At 34.1% G+C, this 24549-nt stretch overlaps 1 protein-coding gene and 1 long non-coding RNA gene across 5 annotated transcripts in view; one reads left to right on the top strand and one right to left on the bottom strand.

Annotated features, from left to right (window-relative positions):
• LOC139149805 (uncharacterized) overlaps positions 1-8289 on the top strand; it is a 151623-nt gene extending 143334 nt beyond the window's left edge. For all 3 annotated transcript variants that reach the window (XR_011556152.1, XR_011556150.1, XR_011556151.1), the window contains one exon: positions 7600-8289. This is a non-coding gene — a long non-coding RNA (uncharacterized lncRNA). The remainder of the gene's footprint in view (positions 1-7599) is intronic.
• Positions 1-24549, bottom strand: part of LOC139149802 (1-phosphatidylinositol 4,5-bisphosphate phosphodiesterase beta-1-like) — a 159033-nt gene that overhangs the window by 132802 nt on the left and 1682 nt on the right. For both annotated transcript variants that reach the window (XM_070721783.1, XM_070721784.1), the window contains exon 2: positions 15664-15741. In XM_070721783.1, the coding sequence (XP_070577884.1) occupies positions 15664-15741 (78 nt within the window). The remainder of the gene's footprint in view (positions 1-15663; positions 15742-24549) is intronic.

Genomic DNA, 24549 nt, shown 5'->3' with positions numbered 1-24549 from the left:
ACTACAAATTCAGATAGCAACATGGACAGAGCTGATAGCTGACTTTTTTATTTCCTGTATGTTAAGATGAATAGCTAGGTAATGACCAACATATTATGGAGAAATAAATGAGGGCCAATTATCTGTCAATTTTAAGGTGTGAAACGTCAAAGGTCACTGAGCCTGGTGGTTCAAAAAGACTGCCAGAGCCTTTTGTATTGTTGTGTAATAGGTTTTTAGCACTCATGCCTATAGCCGTCATTAATAAGGGCCACCAAAGTGACTGTGATTTTTTTAATTCATATCTTGTATTTTTAATATGACTACAAGGTCAGTCATATGAGGCAAAATGTAGGACAGAGAAGTGTTTAATGACAAAAAGATATAAACTGCTTGATAGATGCATGAACACGATATTTGACAAAGGTGTCTGAACTGTTTGCAAGGTTTTGATTTCTTAAGTAAATCTGAGCATTATAGTTTTTGTCAAATTTGGAGTAACGTAGTAGTACGGAACGTAAAAGCTTACGTACGCAACACGGCGTCTTAATGAACTCCGTCTTTGTCGGTATGTACCACATTGTAAATTCATTGTCACGTGTCTCTCTCCGGGCAGGAAGCTGAAAACGCGGTGACGATTGCGCAACCAAAAGAGAGAAAAACACAATGTCATCGGACTTGGCATGCAAAATCACATAATTTTTACGAAGAATATACGCAGCCAGCCATTTCTTCGCTTGATAATCAAATTTTAACTGGTACACTACAGTGCACAGTTAATACGCTAGTTTGTATTTAGCAAGAAGATTATCCCCAGATTTAGCTCGGAATGACAGTTGTGTAAATAAAGCCTAACGCTTACGCCGCGAACTGGCCGTTTCAGTGTTCATTTTCTTCCAATTTTCACGTCATGTATCATTTCATTCATACCACAAATTCAGACAATTGTGTAAAAAGTCCTGTACTTCATTATGGGCTGGGAATTTCCACCGAAAATGTGAGCGAACCGGAATTTTAGCTGACTTTGTGCGACTCCAAGGGTCGCATACACATTTCTGCGATTTACTCCGTTCCGTTTTTGGCAATGTATCGCAACTTCTGAAGAGTGTAACTTGGCGCCACGTTGACGGATTAGCCTCATCTTTGCACAGGTTGTAGTTAGTGACTGTTTCTACAAAACTCTGTCTCAGAATTCCGATAATGTTCCAGAAACAAAAGATACCGTGACAAACGTGGACAAAAGCCGTTAATTTATTCAGAATCCACCACTTCTCACTTTCAAGGCTAATTGTGCAAAAGCAAAGAGGAGTATCAAAAATCCAAGACATGGTTTTTTACACACCTTACCCTGCTATCGATTGCAGTAAACGGCTCACCAATGGCCATCACCCTCTCGTACTTACACTTTTTTAAGTGAAAAAACTCAAAACCACAAATTTTTGAGCAAAACAAACACACGCAAACAGATTTTGAAATATTCTGACAATTTTTATAATCTTCAATTGTCAAGCTACCCAAACATATACTACATGTCGGGTTAAAGATTCATTGTAATGGTGAAAAATCAGGTTAAAGATAAGTGTCTGCGAATGTGGGTCTCCCCCTTAATGTATCAGTCTTACTTTAATTTTGCGCAATTTTTTATTGTAACAGTTTTGTCAAAAATTGCACTCTGTCTGGAATATTACTAGTATTTATTAATAATTGTTACTTTCATTATCTAAAGCAATAGTTATAACTAACTATAATGGTAATTATTACAAGAACGAATAAATTATTCTGTAAACAAAAAGGCAATCTTGTATTTATGAAATATCGTATGGTCATTAAAAATAAATTATGTGTCTAAATGGGCTGATGTTAGCGTTTGGTTAACAACTGAACATCACTTTTCTGTAATTCAAAACTGCATGTTTCTGAAACCAGTGATTCAATTCCAACAGTGACATCATTATTCTCAAATTGTATTACATTGTGTTTTTACACTCTGATAAAAACAGGTTTGTAGTCTTCTACCTCTCCATCATTGCCCCTGGAGAAGCTGTTAACTTTATTGTGAACACAAAGATGCACTGATGTAAAAGGTGTATTGAAAACTTCCCCCTATTTGAAAACATGTATGTACAGATGACAATTAAACAGCATGAAAGCATGCTTGAAGGGAAATTAAATATTCATTTGAAATGAACATGTAGGACTGTCATACCACTCTCTTTAATTGTATTTTACAAGAAACAGTGAATGACTGTTAAGGTAGTATGCCCCTCAAAAGTGAAAGACTTAAAACCATACATTTGCTCAAACTTTCCTAAATGAAACTTTCAACCATTCTCTTACCAAATCAACAATAAAAATCTTAAGTCGTCGTGCAAAGTTTGGAACTAGAGAAACAAATTACCCATATTTTGCGAAATTTGAAATTCAAAATGGCTGCCATTCCTGTGTTAACTCCATGGGGAAAAATTAAATTTTGGATTTTCAAAAAACTAGGCCAGTGAAAGTTTTTCTTTCTCCAAGAGTTCTAAAATGAGCCCCCACAAGTGGTAGATCAGAAAAGAATTGTAGAAATTTGAGAGTCTGATTATCTGTCCCTGAGGCTGTTCTACCTTAAATGTCATTTCAGCTAAAGTGTTCACATAAAGTTTCAGTCTTCAAAACATACAAATTTGACAAGTAATAAGTGTAATTTTAGCTTGCAATTTAAAACTGATCATGTTCTTACTTAATGTTCACATGTTACCAAGTAAATATAAATGAATAACAGATGACACGCCACATACAGACAATTCTTGTTGGACATTAGTAAGCTTTCAGATTTTGAGATAATTTTTTTTAAAGCATTGCATTCAGCATGTCCTGTACCCACAAAAAATGTATAATTGGCAATTGCTGATGACACAATTTCCATGTCTGACATGTGTTACCAATCAGGCTTTGTGCATAATAATAACATAGGGCCAAAGTCCCTGAAGCTACTATAGACATGGATACAAAATTAAGTATTTCTTGACTGTATGAAATTATCTCACTAAGGTCATCCTAGGGACTTGTAAACCAAATATTAAAGCTGTCTGACCAGCGGTTTTGAAAAAACAAGCGACTCAACAGTTGACAGAGTTTTGCTGTGGATTAACCTTTTGTGACACATGTATTGATGGAGAAGGTGGATATCTTTGATAGCTCATTTCAGGATGGCCTGACCATTGAAAGTTCTGTTGAATAAAGTTGAGACTGTACGTACTCAGAGAAAGCACACTGAAGAGACAAATGTTTGAAACTTAAGAAGTTCAAGGTCATCAAAAGCATTATAAGGAATCATGTAACACTTTCATTGCACTGTTTACACAGATTGCATAATTGCTATAAATAGCACAAGAGGAATCTTACAGCCCAGCTTTACCATAAAAACCCTATCACTTTGACCACTCTATTTTTTTCCTTAAAAAGTAATTTTATTTTATCCTTACCAAGTCAACCATAAACGGAAATTAGAACTTTCTCTATATCTATTTATTTGACCACCTTATCATGACAAACTATTATGAGCAATTTCTTTTAGATAACATACAGGGCACAATAAATGACGGTTCAGAATATGTCAAAGTTGGCATTCAGGAAAGTTGCCTTTACATGTTTTAATCCTCCAAGATGGTAAGCATTTCACTATGACCTGTCAAAAAAAGTTGAACTTTCTGATAATTCTGCACTAAAATTATTTTGGCTTTGATGATTTCCTAATTCAATAATTTAAAATCATATTAATTATTTTTTTCTGGGTGAATTGATAGGGTTTATACAGTACAAGAATTACATACAATGTAAGTCAAAGTTTGACCAAAAATGACAAAAAAATTCCTTAAAAATACACATTTGCATATTTCATCACAATTTGAACAAATCTAAGTTGGGTTATCCCTAGGGACCTGTATACCAAATAACAAAGCTGTCTGACCAGCGGTTATGAAGAAGATTTTTTACTTAAAACGTCTTTTTTGGCATTAATTTGCCTATTTTCAACAATATCAAAAAATTAAAAAAAATAGTTTCTCAAAATCATATTTTTAATCTACACCACAAATATCAAATCAGTAAGTACTGCGGTTCTCAAGATATTTGAGTGGACAGACGCCTCACAAACGGACATACATACATACATACATACATACATACATACAGACTGACGACGGACGCCAGACAGATACCTATCCCAATAGCTTCTATAGACTATAGTCTATAGTAGCTAATAAAAGGACAGATCTGAATCCTTTCTATCTAATATTTGGCTTCATTCAGTGTCATGATTTATGATCAAAGTATTCAAATCATACTCATTTCCCACCAGCTTCATCAACAATTAATATATTTTGTCTGGTTCATGTATCAGTGTGCCTACTGCAGGTGGGTTCAGATGGAACATGATTAGACCAATTGACGATGTGTGGAAGCTGAGTTCACCAGAGAATGCATCAGCTCTAGATTGGAAACACCCTTCTTCATAATTATTAATTCCCTTTATATGTAGGTAAAAAAACTTAATATGCTTTTTATCATTGAAGGTTAACGTTGTATCAAAGAAAGCATTTTAACAAATATCAAAAAAATAAGTCCTCGATGGAATATCCATGTGAAGTCACTTTTAACAGCTGCTGGATTCGATAAAGTGTCTGATAATAGTGTACAAGTGAATTCACCTTATAAGCTGTTGCTGACTTCGATAAAGTGTCTGATAATAGAGCCTTCAAAGCATGGTCAAGAGACTGACATGATAGAATGTGAAACAAAGATACTTGCACTCCAGTTCAGGAAAGGAATTCCCAGCAGAATGATAGTGTGATATTTTTTTCTGCTCACAAGTCAACAATGGAGTTAAAAATTGTACTGCCAAGGCAAGTAGAGCTGAGAGTAGTTTCATTTAAAGACCGCCAGATACAGCAGGTATACATCCATCTTTATGTAAAACATTTGAGATAGTGTTTCGGTCATTGTCACATCCAACATGCACTGGGTGGAATCTTCTCCCACAACTGGTGGATTGTGTCCTCTTTAACACTACAAAGTGCACAACACATGACTATACCTTCTGAAAATTTCTAAGGTTATAAGTGTTATTGCATCAAATTTTGTCATAGTTTGTGTAAATCTCCTATGGCACTAAATTCTTTGCTTGCCGTCTGCGTGCTGGTAGTTTTCCACAGAAAATTAAGAAAACAAACACAATGTTAACACTGCTACAAATAAAAATATTATTTTTCACAAGAACCCAAATGAAAATTGAGCTTATGTTAGTACACTTGTGTTTTTTGTCTGTGTTTGTTTTTTTCCATGGCTGGCTGGTAGGTTTTCAAAAATAAACGGATGGCAGACAAAGAATTTTCTTTTAATGGCTTAATGATGGAAAACAATGGTTAAACATGCAATTTAACAAAATTTTTAATTCATTTACAACTTTTATAATGCATAATATTATGCAGAAGACAATGGCCATCAAACAAAATTTTTGTGTTTAATTTTTGTCAAAAGCCTTTTTTTCAGAAATTACTATGTCTGATAGGTCTCAAATTTGGTTCTTATGTTCTTTTGGATGATGTAATCAGCATTTGACCAACTGATGCCTTTCTCTCAAAATGAGGGAATGCCCTCTCTTTGGAATTTAGGGGGATTTCGTTCTGATTGAGTAGGAATCGATAAATTATGTAAAACTGTTCCAAAACAAACCAATAATCGCATACAGAAGGAACAGAAATATAGGCGACACACTTATAAGCGCCAGACTTCACAAAAACAACAATAGCTCAAACTCAGGTTCACAAGAACCTATACAAACACAACGAAATCAAACAGTAGATATTTTAGCTTCCTTATATGAACAACAAACTCAAATGGAACAACATATTACAAAATAAAAACAATCAACCATTCAACACGTCTCACCGAACAAAACTGAATTTTAAGCGACTGATGAAGAAAACTCTGTTTTCGAAACGTAGCGCCAAAGGATCGTAGTGTCACAGTAATCTCTCCGCCCAAACCCGGAGTAACACAAGACACGTAGATTACGGGTACGTCTTGCCATGGCTAAAACAACAATTTACATGAAACAGCCAAACAGGATATACACTTATATTATCCACGATATCATACATAAAACGCAAACAACCCAAATATGAACGATGTGTGGAGTTGCTTTCCCTTTACTACCTACTCCCCGTGTCCTCCCAGACGTTAACAATGATTATAGCAAAGCCATAATCACCCATAAATTATGTAAATTTTGGCTATTAAGATTAAAGCATTAATAAAATATTAAAATTAGAAACAGTCTCAATCCTGTTTGTCTTCTGTGATCTTTTTTTCTCAACCTTGGATTGTTTGTCTCTCTGTCAATGTTAAGTCTTTTTACATCAGTTTTGATTTCTATGTATATATTACAAGCTCACACTGATCACCCACACTTTAATCATAGAAGTTCAGAAACTCAATTTTATTATCCGGAGGCAAAGTCTGTAATGTTACATCATGGGAAACTGTGATGGTAATCATGGAGTGAAATGCCACTATGGATATTCTGTGTAATCAATATCTCAAGATGTCATTGTTGGGGTGACACTTCGTGTGTCTGTGAATATTTTTAGGGGAATTTAGATGAAATATTTATAGGGGAAATTAGATCAGATAAGGGGTTATCTGAAATCATACATTCTGGAGAAAACACTGTTGATGATAAAAGTTGGATTATGTAAATATAAGGGCTCAATATTGTCAATTTTGTCTAAATATCATATTTCTCAAAATTGTGAGAGTAATAGCTTTCAAAACTAATTCCTATGTTCATTAGGGTGATTCACTTTTGACTTGTGAAAATTATTGTTAAATTTCAAATGTCAATTCTATAAGGGCAACTTTCTCAATTTTTGGTTATAAAATGATCATATCTTTTGTAATGTAATCACTTGTAACTGCAATGTAAAGACAGTCTATTCTTGTGTTACCAAATACAGGACAGTAGACCCATTCATGAGAACATTTTTCACCTACATGTGCAGTGTTAAAGCATGGCTACAGATTTCTGATAATGCTTGCCATCAGAGATTATACATTAAACAGCTCACATGTACATACTCAGTAATGGTGCACTGATGTTCTTGTAATACCAGAGTTGAATATATACCTAAGAATTTTTTTCAACAGTAGATTTTGACCATATCATCTTTGGACCACATTGTGTAAAATCTTAAAAAATTTGGATTCTTGGGATTGATATCCAGGTACCGGCTCTGACCTTAGAGCTTTTATAACAGTCTCCAGTAGTCTTCACTCTTGCACCATGGGAAATCAAGACACCTTGCTGAAACATAAATGTAAATTTTGGTGGAAAGCAGGTCCATGGCGCTTGCCAGGATACGAGTCAACTTTTAATATGGCAACAGAAGGAGTACCATCAACAGTGCTATGCTGATCGATCATGAGAACTCATGCAGAGAAAATTAATCATATGGTTTATAAATAAATATGAGCTTTTCACGGGTGAATGATTTATACAGCCAATATGTGTCAAGAAACAGTTGCAGTAGGGTAAGTGCTTGTATCGTGATGTTGATGTTTCCTATTTTCTTCATGCAGATACGTAGAGAGCTGCACTTGTACAAAGAACGAGCCACCATGGAATGAAAACCGGTGACATCAACAGTGCATTTCAGTGAATGAAGGAAACTGAATGCACACCAAAGGACACACTCAGCACAAAGATGATTCTATGGACAGACACTTTTCATGAAAGCAGACATGAGAGACACATCTTTGACCTCTACCTCTGGACAATTTCTCTAATAGAATCTGCATTTCTGCATTTTCCAACTTTCATTAAAATTTAATATTCATGGCTATTTTTACTTCTTTCAAGATGTGACATTATGTTGGGACATTCAGTATATTACCGATCAAGCTCATTGTAACTGTTTCCAAGGGTACTTGATTTAAGAGCATCCTCTCCAAGGCTTTGCTTTGCCACCATGGAGACGCCCTATTTGAAGTTCTATGTGGTATGTTGATCAACAAGCAATTAAATCATTTTACTTGATATATCAAATGTAACCATGTGATCAAACCTATTATTGATCCGATTTTTCCTCCCTGTTTTGTGATGACCTGTATTAACCACAATATTAAGCAATTTGGTTCTGCTGTCATGGACACCACAATTTTACTTCACTGCAACTTCATGTAGCTTCTGCTATCACATGATCATGTGACTCTTTCCCAAATTTCAAGCAATTTGCAATGTTCTAGTAAATGTCAAACATGATCAATGCAGCTGTGCATCTTCTTCACTTTCTTTTTAAAATGAAACTATCTCTTGAAATTAGAATAATCAAGACTGAGATACGCCCATTTCTTTATTTATCTCAATTTAATCTACTGTGCAAAACAGATATAATTCTTGCATAAATTAATTGCAACATGCAAGCAATATACAGAAGACATCGTTCCTGCTGTATCTAAGATATTCTTTCTGGGCGGATATGGTATTTTAATGTAAGATTCATTATCACTTTGATTTGTCATTACTTAGATTACACAGCATCGACCTTAACCATTGAAAGGCAGATTGAGCTGCTTCATGCTGGCTTTGAACAATCACAGTAAGACTTTCATGCCCCTTGTGATATATATGCATAACATGTTGTTGTAATTCACAAGAAACATAGCAAAATATTCTCAATTTGATTTCTTCCAACATTCCAAAAATTTTCTTAGGGCATCACAAAAACATCATCATAGCACATCTAGTACACGTATGTCAACTATTCCTTGGAAAAGCTTTGGCTTGTGTTTCTCCTGTTGATTAGAGTTGGGATCAAGAACATATTTTTATGGTACAAAAGGAAATATTTGTGGATACAATATGCTGGATATAGTTTTATTTCATCTTGTGAACACCATCAAATGACAAAATCATTTATTTCATGAACAATATTAAAATATATTTATCTCATGAACATTAATAAGGAAAAACAATAGCTTATTTCATAAAAATAAAACAAAAATACAAACTTCATTCTTGATGGCAAACTGCATGAACTAATAATATAGATAATAATTTGGAACAGTCTGGAATGGCCTATATACTAAAACCTGGCAATGGCCAAATTTCCAGAGGGTATGAAATTTTGTAGTCTAGACTGGTTATAAGCTCTAGACTATTAACAGTATGCCATCATTGTCACTTAATTTATAGTAACTGGAGTAAGATTTATATTTCTTGAATAGCCTGATCACAACTATTTGTGTGGATACAGGCATAAGTACAGTGAAAAAATCATCAACTGACCCTTTCTGTTTTGTTACTCTTGATCTTGCAGTAATATTTGCTATTTAAAGTTTGAGTTTGTTCAAAATGCAATCATGTGTCAAATCAAAGGATTTCTAGGGCTGCCTTGTCAATCATTCTAATAACATAGTTAGACTTTTTTCCAGCAAAGGTAACTGCATCAGTAATTTAAAGGATTCATTAAAAATGTAGATGTATTTGACAATGACCCAAAGGGTTACTTTGATTGGAATAGGATAGCATAGTATTCAACCTTTTAATACAAGGGTCCAGGAAAGACCACATTAGCACTTAATGATGTATACATCCATGTTTGCCTAACAGCAATAACAGCTCTTATCTGTTTCAGTGGAGTGCATATCTAACTGTAAAAGATGGCAGCTGTTGTCATGGTAACTGTGATATTTCCTGAGTCCATGCTTTTAAAGGCGACATTAACAAACTGTAAATGACTCGGCATGGTTCAAATATTAACATTTAATTCCGACGGCACTGTTCCAACATGCATTTTTAAGCTTCTTGCTTAGACTGGAATGTTTTTTGCCGGCACTTTACTGGATTGTTTGGCAATGGTATATGCATACAATTTTGCATATGTAAGCACAGAGGTTTGATAATATTAAAGAAGAAGTCACAAAGCTATGACAAGAATTTTTACTTTTTTCAAAACGCCATGTCTTTCTGAGATGATTCTATTCTCCATGTTTGATAATTTAAGTGATGAGTAAATTGCAGAGTATAAACACCGGTGTGGTCACCATGCTACTGGTTATATCAGTGCAGCAGCTATACAAATGGACTGTTAACCTAATCTCACAGCATTCATATGCTTGGTTTTATGTTTATAATGAGAAAATGAGAATCAGGTTAAACACCCATGGCAATCTCTCAAGGCACAGATAGTTCTTAATTTTTATCAGGAAATGTAATTTTTCCCTCTGTGGGTACATTTTGACATATTTTCCACTTCCTTGTCTCTTCTCATCTTATCAACTCTAATGGAGAGATGGAGTGAAAGAAAATAATATTGTATTTCATGAATGCTAAATTCATCCAATTTCTGCATGAAACTACTATGAATGAATGCTTTTCATCACTCTAAGACTTATTAAATGTGTTGCTTGTTTCCATCAATATAAAGTACAATGTTTGTAATGGTAGTTAGTGATCTTCACAACCACTGTCATTTAGATTTAGACTGACAAAAGCCAAACTCTCATTAGTGATTCAGTTAAAGTAATTGGATTTTTTTAAGCAGGAAGTCAAGTCAAGTAAACATGCACACCGGGTTTCCTGCATCACGGTAATTGCACTGTATTAAAAAAAAACATGAGTTCATCCTGCCTCGGTGCTACCTGTTGATGTGGTCCAAATTAAAATTCAGTCTCGCCTCGATCATTTGCCCCTCAGTATCCTAAACAATCTGGCCTACAGGTCTACAATTACACAAACTAAAAACAAATGAGATTTTTTTCAGAGAGGAAAACGCCAGGGCATGGCAGTAAAAGGGTAGAGGTTTAAGTCTAGGGACAGGCAATTTTGTGGCCTTAAGAAGAATGTAGTGATGAAGATCAAACTGAAGTATACAAACAGTAGCTGTTGTTCCTCTTTGAAATGGTAGTTAATGTTAAGGTATATTCAAGTTTTCATAAACTGATCATTTAATTCTGTCACGTAATTCTAGACGGTGTGCATTTGCCAAAATACAACAAATATTTAAGGTAGTAGCATCAGTTGTGAAAATTTCCACCTTTTCATTGTATGTTTACACTGACCATATATTAAGTATACAAGTATATGGTAATTATATTATTTCTGTTTTAAATGACAATATTTTCAGGTTTTCCGGTAATTATCTATACATCATATCTCAAGCCTTAATCTTCTAATTTCAAAGTATAGTATTTTTGCTCAGCTTAACTCAAACTATATTTCCACCATCCAAGCAAAGCTTTTTACCATGAGTCTTACATGTAAATATTAAACCATGGAGAAATCGTCCGCAGTTTGATAGATAACTCTAGCAACATACTTCATGGCTCTTACTAATAAACTATAGTCACACGCCATATGCAGCCACATCATAATTTCACAGCATTTGGTAAGTGATAATGTATTCATTTAAACACATTGCCATTTACAGTTGAGCATGAATCTATATGCACATCAAATTCACAGGTGATGATTAGTAGTGGTTTTTTAAGTTTTTGCAATTGGACCAGGGAATTCAAGAATGTGATATTTGGCATTCAAAACAGCCATAAAAATTTTCCCAAAAATACAATATTGCACTCTTTGTCATGATTTGAACAAAACTTGCATAGATCATCCCTATCATTCCTAAGAACCTTCATGTCAAATTTTGAAGTCAAGCCGAATTTCATAGATAAAAACAGAATCAAAAGTCTGAAAAACACAAAATTTGTAAATTTCACTACAATTCGAAGAAACTCGAGAACTAAGTTTACCTCAAGATTCAATGCAATCAGACAAGCATTTTCAGAGATTTTTTCGACCAAAAATGGGAGAAATTGCACAAAAAATACTAAAATGTGAAAATTTCACCACCATTTGAACAAATCTGGCAGAAGTCAACCCTAGGATCATGCATACCAAGTTTAAAAGCAATTGAACCAGCGATTTCAGAAAATATTTTTGACGAAAAATGGGAAAATTGAACAAAAATACAAATGTGAAAATTTCACCATAATTTGAACAAATCTGACTGTGGTTAATCTCTGATAGTAATCATCATACATACCAAGTTTAGAAGCCATTAGATGAGCAGCTTTAGAGAAGGAGATTTTTTAACCAAAAATGCAAAAAATTGCCCCAAAAATACAAATATGAAAATTTCAAGTGAATCAGCCAAACCTAAGTGACCAAAAGCAGCCTGCATACTAAATGTTAACTAAATCTAGCCTACGGTTGTAGAATTTTAACAATGGCAGGATTTTCCCCTATTTTACCTCATTTGCATATTTTTGACACTGACAGGTTCATTTGAACAAATTCACCGCAGTAGGTGCTGCGGTTTTAAGGTTTTGATGTGGACACGTACATACATACATACAGTTAGACAGACAGACAGACTCCACCGACTTATCATATAAGCTACCTTTGGTATATATATATTAAACCAAATGTGTGATGGATGATGTATGAATTATTTAATACATATTAATGTCATCAAGAAACTCAATCTGCTCACAATTTCCTGATGGTAAACACAGTATTCTATCTGTTCGACTTAGTAACCATACAGTGCTGGTACACTGGTCAATGTCTATAGAATAGGATGAATAAGTAAAATGGGAAACTTCACGCATAGATGGTATCTTCTATGTAACTACTCAAGCATATATTTAATCAACATATGACTTCAAGCAAATACTAGCTGTTACAACAACAATACATGTACAAATTAATGCAACAAAATTGAAGCCATACAGAATTGCCAAGCTCGGCTCCTTAGAATAGATAATATAAATTGACCTGGCAGATATGAGCTGAGGTGTATTTGTTTATGATCATTCAGAAATTATCAACATAGGGATTCAGACAATATTGAACTCTTTTATCCCTTTCTAATACCTGCCAGACAGTATCACTTCCCCATCTGCCAAGTCAGTAAAAAAGCGGTATTGAACCAAAACCATTATTATGTATTTTCACCTACAATGGCTTTTTATGTTATATAGTCTGTAAAAATCATGTTTTTTACAATATCTCTGCTGGTCTTCAGCATGCACCTTCAAATCTTCAAGTCTTTGTTAAAATGCACCATATTTTGCTTCACTAGTTTTAACCAACTTGACCTGATGGTGAAATATGAACTTGGCAGGAAAGGATTAACCTGTGTCTCTACTGTCAATAATCGCTGACCGTCTAGCAGTGGTAGACCAGTATTTGTACGTCCTTTCCAACTCTATATGACCAGGCCAGGCTTCACAGTAACCAAAAATACTGTCAAGGACACTATATGCTCACATTCAGTTTGAATTGGTCCATTCAAGAAATATATAAACCAGAAAAACAAGAATGACCAAAGCAAAAAAGGTCTCCAACTTAGGTACTGGAGGTCATCTTTAGGAACATGCATATCAACTTCTATAGTACTGGGATAAGCAGATCCTAAATACATATAAGCAAATGTTAACAAAAAAATCAGCCAGAGAAGGCTTGACAAAAAGAAAAGGTGGGAGAGTGGGGGAAAAAATATACAAAAGTATCTGGTAAAAAAGTAATGCTACCTCATCAATCTTCTAGACTCTACCCCCTCCTGAATATCAAATGTTCCACCCCTTTGTTGATCATGTTTACATAAGGCCAGATGGCAGGCAATGTATTTACAACCTTGGGGATGTATGCTATAAGTGCTACCATTTGAATGTAAACAGTACTTAAATTAGTTATAGATAGTGAAATGCCTTTCACTGTGGAGGTGATTATGACATCTGGAATTATCCTGGATCCAAATTTCTCATCAGTTCTTGTGTGTCTTACAAGGAAAAGTTGCAAAAATTGGTCTGCAATGAAAAAATTAATCTCAGCTTTGCTTTCTGGATCAAATTTTACAACAAATTGATACTAAATATGATGAAACTATGATCAAAGCCTTCGCAACTGGATCACAACATATCCTGGGTTGGTGTAGGTCATTTAAGGTCACAAACTGAGAAAATTACTTAAAATATACAAATTTGGGGGTTTCTCAACACTTTGAGCAGAAAATTTATCTAATAACATCCCTTGGGACTTTATATCAAATTACAAAGCTATCAGACAAGTAATTTTGAGAATAAGTTTCCTTGTCCAAAAATGACAAAATTGCCTTTAAAATACAAATTTGTATATTTCAGGACAATTTCCACATATCTAACTATTGTCATCCCTGGACATCTGTATACCAAATATAAAAGCTGTCTGTCCAACAACTTTAAAAAGAAAATATATCTTAAGATTTTTTGACCAAAAATGACAAAAATTGCCCCAAAACCGTAATTTTTCCAATTTTGTCGTAATTTCAACAAATTAGAAGAGTAACACCCTTGCAAACATCAAACCCAAATTTGAGAGCAATTTGGCCAGCAATTTCAGAGGTGAATAATTTTCACTTAAACTTAGAAAGATAACCAAAAAATTTAGCAAAAATACAAAATTCAAGATATCTTCACAATATTCATAAAACCGTACAAGGTTCACCCAAGGTACCTGCACACAAATTTTCAGAGCAATCCAAAGAGCAGTTCTTGAGTTATTAATTCTTGACCATTTTAAGCTCATTTGCATAATTTTGGTAATGCAAACTTGAACAAAATCCTACTTATAACTCAGAGTATACATCCACACACCAAATACCAAGCTGAAACGTGCAGCGGTTTGCGTGTTTTTGATATTGATGGACATACTGTACGTACATACATACATACATACATACACACATACATATAGACGCCACTGACTTCAGCTTATAAGATAACCTCACATTGGTATACCAAACAATGTTGGTTAACTGTAGACTAAATTAAGTCTCACAGTTGGACATGAATTCTTACCATAAGGCTGTTCAAAATTAATACAATCCTTTAAAGCTTGTATGTTCACATATCTAGAGTACAAGAAACCAAAGATAGTGATTTACAAGTAGTAATGATGAAAATCACCTGTGTCTTGCAAACATTGGCTGCCACAATACATTGTCAGGCAACTTTAGCACTATGTGACTGCTTGGCATTTTGCCAATATAATTAACAGGCTCCAACAAAGACAACATCAAATAGTTGCATGGATTCAATTATAATCACATATGCATTTTAAACTTCATGGCAAAATTATGCAATTATGAAATTATGTTATGTTGACCACATTTCTTCATGTGCACCACATCAATAAAAAAACCTTTCAAAGATGGAAATGATAAGCAACTAAGATTTTATTGGTATTGATGTAAGCGAATTTTCATTGGTTGTGTTAGCAAATGCATTCACTTCAATGGAGCAAAGATTTAATACAATGTACATTCAACAAATATATTGAGCTAAAAAAGGTCACTTCCAGTAATTAAGACTCATTAGATAATTGTACATGACACTGTTGGACAATTAAGCCTTGTATTATTGGAAAGAAAATCAGTGATTTTAATGTCTAAGTCAAAATTACCATCGTAGTATTCTACAATTATTATTATCATTAGCAATTACATGGTACTGCTAAGGCAATAAAAAATGATGTATACCTGGGCTTTACCTATTTATATACCAACCTAAATTGCTACCATAATATTTGAACTATGTAGACTCAACAAATATTATGCAAGTCAACACGATTTTTCGTTTGTAAACCAGCCAGCTCACCTTGTTTTGATTTCTCCAGTACACAAAATGACCCTTTGGATCCACACGCAGTGTCACTGGAACACCAACATTTGAATCCTACAGGAAGTAGAAAAAATAACAAGCATAAAACATATGAAAATATGGGAACTAAAACATTGATCATTCAGTGGATTCAGATATTGACACATAGAGAGAAACAATAGCTTGATGTAGTATATTTAAAGACATGATGAGCATCGCTAGAATAATCAGCTTTATCTAGTCATTCCAAAGTAGTTAGGTAATCAAAAACAAACAGGATGCTGACTGAGTGTGGCTGAATTAACCCATTTTGCAGATGCTGAGCACACCTGTGCCACAACTGAGTTGCAGTTTAATGTCATGTCAAACACAGCTGATCAAGCTAATGGATCCGGGAGGATCTCATTACACAGGGAATGTTGATTACCGTTGGAAATTCAAAATACTTCATACACTGAAGATTGAACCCTAAGAAACCAAGTAGCATGATATTCTTTCAGGACCAGGGATGCATTTATCCTAGTTACAGTGAAATTAACAGCGGCCGTAAAACTCAAGTCTTTCTGTATATGTCAGCATGCGATATACTTAGAACTACCCTGCCAACTGTGTTCAAAGAACAGGAATTAAATTTGCAGCAACAAATCTAACAGGTAATCGATACACTCGTTAGTTCATGATTGCCACAATTCAATTTAAACGCCAGGTGAATCATATTACAGTTTCAATTCCTCAGACAGAATTTGTGCCCCCACGTTGACGCCAAAAATTGAGATGTTAATTTTGAAACAGATATGACATGCTGCACTTTGAGATCATGAGTTTTAGAGTTAGATGGCGAGAAATTTATATTAACCATTTGACATAGAACACTCCAGCCGCATGAAATATTACTGAGGTGTACATGCATGCCAGGAATGAAAGCTTGCTGCATACTGAACAGCACAATAGTTGCTGGCTTGTATTTGCAGATAGTTTGACTGTGATAATTGCAATACAAATTTTGACCCTCCCATCACCCTAATATATGGATATATTTTTGGTTAATTTCCATGTTAGCACACATATATATTTAAAGAAAAATAGACATATATATTGATCCTTACAGAGTGATCTTGTGACAAAACATTTCATGGCAACCAGAATCAATACTGCAGTATATAAATTACATGCTTTAATTGGCATCTTTCGCATAGACTGTGCATGTAACATGTATGATCAGTACATTCATACTATTGGACGTTGGTAATATTTTAATTCTTGTGATTTACAGTACAGGAGATCTCAAAATTTTATAGATGAGGATACTCTTGTCACAGATGGAATACTGTTAAAATTCTTTCCCCTACAGTTTTTATTCCCACAACCTCAGTGTTCATTCTAGGAAAGCATTATGTCATAGCAATGGTGTAACTTAATTCCTACGAAGTATCTTTGTAAAAAATGCACTAGAGGAAATGATAAATCCAGGATTGTATTATATGATGCAAAGTTCCTTGATATATGCAACAAAAAATCAAATGTGACATCATCATCTTTTTCCAACGAATCAACCAATGGAGCATATCGGCTTTCTTATTTGAATGAATTGAGGTAGATTGACATTGATAATCTAGAAAATTGTACAACAGTGACATGCATTGTATTGATAAAAATTTTATTCCACACAGTGGCCGAACCATACAACTGACTGAAATGCATTGGATTATCAACAGATCAGGAAACAACATAACATATCTGCTGATCCCCCCCAATCCCCCATGTAATGGCATTATTATGAGTATCATGCATTGAAATCCACTTTTCATGATAGAGTGATACATCAAACTACCCAAGCTGTAGAGCAACATGAATTTCAGCTTCCTTAGAAGCTTTTTTTCTCATACATATTCATACCAATCACTAGACTTGGTAATTATAATTTACACATTTTTTGCTTTGTTTCAGTGCTCCAAATATCACTCTCTCTGCTTGACAACACTTTTTGGCAGCTGATTTTTTTTAATTGAATCAATCATCAATTTATTGGTTGTTCAAATTATGTTAAAAATTTTAGAATTTATTTGAACATATAATGTGAATCTAAATAGCTTAAACCAGGGACAGAAAATGAGGTATTTTTACTGTGTTTTGGTGATCCTGAATTCCCTGCCGTATTTAAACTGAACATTTTCAAACTATGAGACTCAGACCATCAGTGTACATCTCTCTTGCTAATACATGAAAGGCTATGATGAAGATGATCAGGTTGACTTTCAAAGAGACATTAGAAGCATAGGTGATATATTTCTTTTCCTCTGATTTATCTTAATTTGCTAATCTGGTACCTGAAGTGTGGTTAAAATCAATACCATTAAATCAAAAACTGACAAGAAAGAGAAGTAGTCTGCCATTTATCATCACAAGGCATAATTGCATCAATTTAAACTCACATACGCCATCTTTCTCCAATGATTCATCTTGATCATCGGCTGTTTTCATCTCCCTCAATGCTATAGTGTCAATGATGTTTACAATAAAAAAAATTTAGTAATTGTGTGTGTGTGACAGCTACTCTCGAGATTAAAATCTACCTCTCTGATGATGAAGTGAATGAGTGAATATGTGAAACTCAAGTACTTGGTACCAAATCTACTTGATGTGTTCTCATATTTTTAGTGTGTTTGTGTGTGTGCATATATATATATATATATATATATATATATATATATATATATATGAAGATATAAAAAATGGAAAGGGAGATTTTCACTACATATTATCCATGTCATTTCTGTTTCCACTGTGATTAACCTACACACTTAAATACCTCTGGGTCTCTGTACATTCCTCTTTTGACGTTTTACGATTGAAACACACATTTCAATCCCTTATACATATAGCTTCAAATAATCTGATGCAAAACATAGTATACTTCACTCTAAGGAGTGTCTACCATTAGAATTCACTACTGTTACATCTGATTTAGTGCAAACAAGAGAAAATCTACGTTTCAGTCCTCTGAATACTAAATTGAATCCCTTGGACTTTCTAATGAAAAAAATGCAGCAATACTGAGAAATATTGTCAAAGATGTATTGACAGTTCAATAGCTTTTGTCAATTTCTGCTCTCCTCCAGTCATTATTCTATCTCTTTTCCTGACTATGAACTGAAATTTTATTTTAAACATCTGTCATACTAAAAAAACCACTCATTTTAAGAACCGAAAATCCACTTTGTCTCAACAACAGCAGCCAATAAATCTATTGACTCTGTAGCAGATAATTATTTTTAAATTGAAAGACATGCTGACAGCTTTGCCATTATTCAGCTCAGTACAAGGAATTTAATAGTCAATATTATCTGCTTATCTGTGACGTATATTAATGCCAAGAAAGCTGCTTTGTGGTATTCGTGATGTTAAGATGTACAGGGAAATCAGATAAAGCAAATATATATAACTTTATTGACGTTATTCCCTCAAGGGCGAACATAGTCAAGAACTAGCACTATGAAACAGAAACACAGAAAAAACAGTAAAAAATAAATTTTATATGTATAATATATATATATATATATATATATATATATATATATATATATATATATATATATATATATTATATAGATGAACTTTGGAGATAATCTAAAAATATCTGTATCTTATATAAATGTTATTATGAGGTACGTCATGCTATCAGTTACATGATTGCTCACGCGGTAGCACAATTTGCCATCTTGGCTCAAGCTGGTGAAATTTTCATTGTTGAATTCTACTGACTTTTGTCTTGATTACATGATATAATGTACATATGTTGTGGACAACACATGATATAGTGAAACTCATCCTCAACTGAGTTTTTATCACAGATTATAGAGGAATATACCTCTGACAGCTAGATAATTAAAACCAAAAACACACATTGTAGACACAGACAATACACACACGTTTACTGCACGCATATCACACCATGATCACATCATACACTTCAGTAGCATCCAGGCCTAAACCATCATTTGATAAAGAGTGCTGGCCAAGCATTACTTCAGTAACAAGGATGGGGTGGCAATCATCATGATCTGGCACCCCATCAATGGCAAACAATTGATGCTGTCACCGGTTTAAAGACTGATAGATATTAGGAATTATGATTGCTGCATGTACCCTGGACTAGGCTGTGTAGAATGCACATGACACTTTTCCCACAGACCTTTACAGGGAAACATTTGGAAGATCTCAGTAGACCATTTGAATATTCATGTAGAATATTTAGTAGAACTACAATTTGAAACATCAAATATTTGACTTACTCAAAACAAATGAGATCCTAATTTTAGTTGTTTGTAAAAACAGTCAGGAAGAGACAATTGAGAAAATAATCAGTAAATGATGATTATATTTGTGATTTAAAATCATATATATATATATATATATATATATATATATATATTATATATATATATATATATATATATATATATATATATATGTATTATATATATATAAATAATTTAAAATCATATATATGTATATATATATATATATATATATATATATATATAAAGATTGTAAAAAAGTAAAATTATTGATAATTTCATACAATAACATCTACAATCAAAATTATATATGATAATAATTGAAATTAATGTATATTACATCAGTATGTGTATATGTACATATAATATAGTGTATTTGTTTATATATGTGTGTGCGTGCGTGTATTATATACACACAAACATGCACACACATTGACAGTCAAAGAAACCCAAGGCTTCAAATTCTATTTGTAGACAGAAGCCAACTTTATGAAATGTCAAGAGTCTCAGGGGAGAGCACTGTTATGTAATTCCTTTCCTGTCATTAACCTTTAATATCAACCGTGGGTTAACAGCAGCAAGCATCAGTTCATCATGGCATTTGTGGAGATAACAAGCAAGAGAATTACCATCAAACATCAATTTAGTTGAAACTTTGAATTTGTTTGTGATTTATGTAACCTAGAAAAATAAACAGTTGAAAATTAAATGAGTGTCTGAAAGACACTTTTCATTTAAAAGAATATGAACCGTACCAAATGAAACTGACTTTCTTCTTTTCTGTTTTCATCCATTGACCTGCCTATTTCTCTATCGATTTATAATTTAATCAACATCTATCTATACATCTAGATGTAACCACTATCAGTCTAGCTATGTACATATGACTATCAATAAATATATTAACTTCTGTATTTATGACTATTTCTGACAATCATGGCTACTGTGTCTTTGACATTTCATCAGATCACCATGCTGGTTAAAAATTTACATAATTTACTCTGTCCCCGTGGATTAACTACTACCTCAGTCAAGCCTGACGCTATCAATTTGCCAGATCTTATCCAAACGATTACTATCATCATGTCTGGCATGTGTGGTTAACAGCCTTGGATTTATTCATGTCACAGTACCCTAAAACACATGCGAAGGACACTTCAGAATATAAATTTCTTTTGAGTGGGTTATGAGCTGGCCATGAGGAGCCAGCTGTTGAACCCCAACCAAACATGAATATAACAAGTCTCTATGGGATGAGTATTTACAAATAGAGCCAATTTTATCCCTTTGAGTGCTGTAAATTTTCCCGCCAAAATGTTTGTGCAAAATTTTACCAATCGTTTATGAATATTTGTAATTGTCGTGACAATTTTGGACCAAATGGATATCACTTTTCATTGGCTACTGTTTTTGGACAAAATTTTGGAAAAATATGAAAAAAACTGTCTGGGTTACATTTAATCAAGGCAGCAAAACTTGACTTTGGCACTCCCAGGGTTAATGCTATTAAAAAAATGTACAAAATAATGCTCATTCACAATGTTCCATTTCAAATCATTCGCAAATGCAAGCAGGAATGTGACTTTTTGAGATCTGATGATGCCATGAAAAGTCCGAGTCAGATATAGGGTGTCTTTAAATATTTTCTCTTCTGATGATGGAAATTTATTGCCTCCACAACAATTGGCAAAATGATATTACGTACCTGTCCCAGGGGACATCAGTTAATGAGTCCCTCATGGGATGGAATGATCATCCATTTCAACCACTTAGGGTGGTTTTGTCTTTGTGCTACACAAGCTCACAGAGGCGTTTCATAGGAGCACTATCCATGACTATACATAACATCTCTTACATAGCATCTTTAATCAGTAACTATTTCCAGAGATGGCAGGCAGCAGGATTCAGAAATGTGCACATTCACAATTCTTTTTGAACAATGTACGGTTGAACCTGTTGCCCTTGCAAGTCTGCTGGTGTAACATATTTTTCAATTCCCACCGTCTGCCACTGTATATGATTCTAATTGCCTCTGCCACTAATAAATAATTTACTAACGACACTATTTTTAAAAATAGTCGTGTTCTCTTCCATTTCTGCTAAAAAATAAATCAAGCATTGAATTGAAACCTACAGGTACTTTTTTTAACTCGCACTTAAAACAGCCAAAAATAGCAAGCCACAAATTTGTTCAGTTGCAAGTTATGTATTGATAAAATCTTGACATCCATTCAGAATGTGTCTGTGTCGAGCTGCTCAAAATATCAACATCTAGTGTGCAGCAGTTGTCAATCATACCGCTAACTTGCTCAAAAGGTATCAGTAAGAAAGAGATGCTTTGCAATGGTCGTGTTTTGTGAATACAACTGTGCATTTGCAAATTTAGAGAAAACAGGTGTGTTTTACAATTGCCATCCTGACAGTTAGGCAAAACCATGAGCTTTGCAGGTAATCCAACCTAAGTGATTAATTGCATGCCCCTGACCCTAATTTATTTTTCACATTTTAAAACATGACGAGTAAATTTTTCTTTTTTCCCCATTTCCTTCAGGTCACATAAGCCGGAAAATGATACAAAGGTTCTTCAAAAGGGCTTGACTTATTTCAAGGTCATTTTATAAGAAACAAGTTCCACTTTGGGTGTATTTCAATTCACATTATTGAGAGGCAGGTGTTGATTAAGCAAAGTTGAGGCAAGTGAGAAGTTTTTGCATGTCAGTAGGTCATCAACTGATGAAGGACATTTGACCAGTCAGACAAAACATACATTCCCTTCTTCAATTTTGCACCAACTGTAAGCAAAATAAATTAGAACTTAATGAAAACAATGATCGTAAAACCTCATTTAATTTATTTGTCAGTTACTAGTTTTTTTTTTAAGTAAAAAAATGTCCATCTAGACCAACTAAAGCTAAACTATTAACATCAACCAAATGTTGCACATATGTGGTATTGGTAAACATGTTTTAAGAAAAAACAACGACAAGATTATAAGTCTAGTTGTTTACAAACAAAAGTAGTCCAAGGCTGGGTTACAAGTGGCCATTAACATAAGGTTATGGCATGTTTTTGGTATTGTACTGCAGTGCAAAATGCCACTCGGTCATGTGCACTCTGATGCAAGCAATTACTGGGGTACACACGCTCAATAGCCATTATTAAACATCAACCACCAACTGAAGAACAATAGAGTTTTATGTTTGCTGTATGGAATGCCCAATTCCATAACATATTTACCATTTTAAGGCGTCGTCCCCACCCCCATGTGCAGTGAGTGCATTCTGTGGCTGCCTCTGCCTACATGTTCACTGTACGGTTTCAAGCAGCCCATGGAATGATTGCCAGAATATTCTGTGACCCTCTGTAGGTGTAGGTCAAAGGCTCTCCAGAATCACGTAAAAGATAGCAATTCAAACTTGTGCTATAAGTCTGAAGTAAAGTTGTTGACATTGCACAAAAACAGTCCGTACTCAGCCTATTTTACTCCCCATCACGAATATATATGATGTATAATAATAAAGTTATTGTGAAAGTATTGCAAAGGATACACTCACTGACATTACCACTGGGCGTTACCTTCCACTTCGCATCAGGTATGTGCCAATGTCCTTGTGCGTCCTTAACGGTATTTTCATAATAACTCAACATTAACTTTTGAAAATATCGTTTAATCATTCTCATTGCATAAAAGAGTAATACTGAGCACTCCTGTTCAACTCTGTAAAGTATGTTGAAATAGAAGAACCTGGCTTTGCCAATGTACCATATACAATGCACAATCGATTTACAGTCTGCCTAAAATTCAGTTGTCATACAGCATTGAACATATGACACACATTTGAGCATGATTCGGAGCAATTACACAAACTGAATTTTATCAGAAAGAACTTTGATACATACTGGAAAATCCATCGAAAGTTTCAGCTATGCTATCCAAATAATCCAGTATGATTTCTTGCTACATCAAGCATCAGATGAGCACATGAGGAACTCCTACTCACTAAATAAACAATTGTCATCCTATATTTACATAACAAAGAAAAGTTATTACCAAATGAACAAGCTCTGTCAATTTATACTATCAAAAAACCAAGGCGTGGTTGCAATCTTGTTTTATCCACACTTCACTACAACTGTCAAGTGGTAAATTCACTAAGGCTCTATGATGGAGCTACTGAGGCTATTAGCCAACATAAAATAAAAGTACTTATCTGCTAAATCACCATAATACAAAAGTATGGGTCAAAGCGTTTTAAATGGCTAGGTTGGGTCACCAAATGTATTTGGTTATTTGACTGTAATGAGCTTTCCTAGCTTAAGCAATTTGACTCTAAGGATTCTAATGATTTGTAAAAAAGCCCTAGGATTCTGGTGATTTGTAAAATTTTACAGCATGGGCCCACTATTCTCTAGTCTTGCTCTCAACTCTTGTGAATCCCTTGAGTGTATTAGAGTCTGACGGTATATTATTGAAGGAGCTCTTTCAATAGGTCATTCACTGAAAATCCAATCTTTCAAAAAGTTCTGAATTTTAAATTAAAAAGGCCAAGAACTACAATAAAAATACTTCCTTATATTGATTGGT

Source organism: Ptychodera flava, chromosome 14 (genome assembly GCF_041260155.1).
Source record: "Ptychodera flava strain L36383 chromosome 14, AS_Pfla_20210202, whole genome shotgun sequence".
NCBI classification, from domain to species: Eukaryota; Metazoa; Hemichordata; class Enteropneusta; family Ptychoderidae; genus Ptychodera; species Ptychodera flava.
This window is presented reverse-complemented; position numbering and strand designations above follow the sequence as displayed.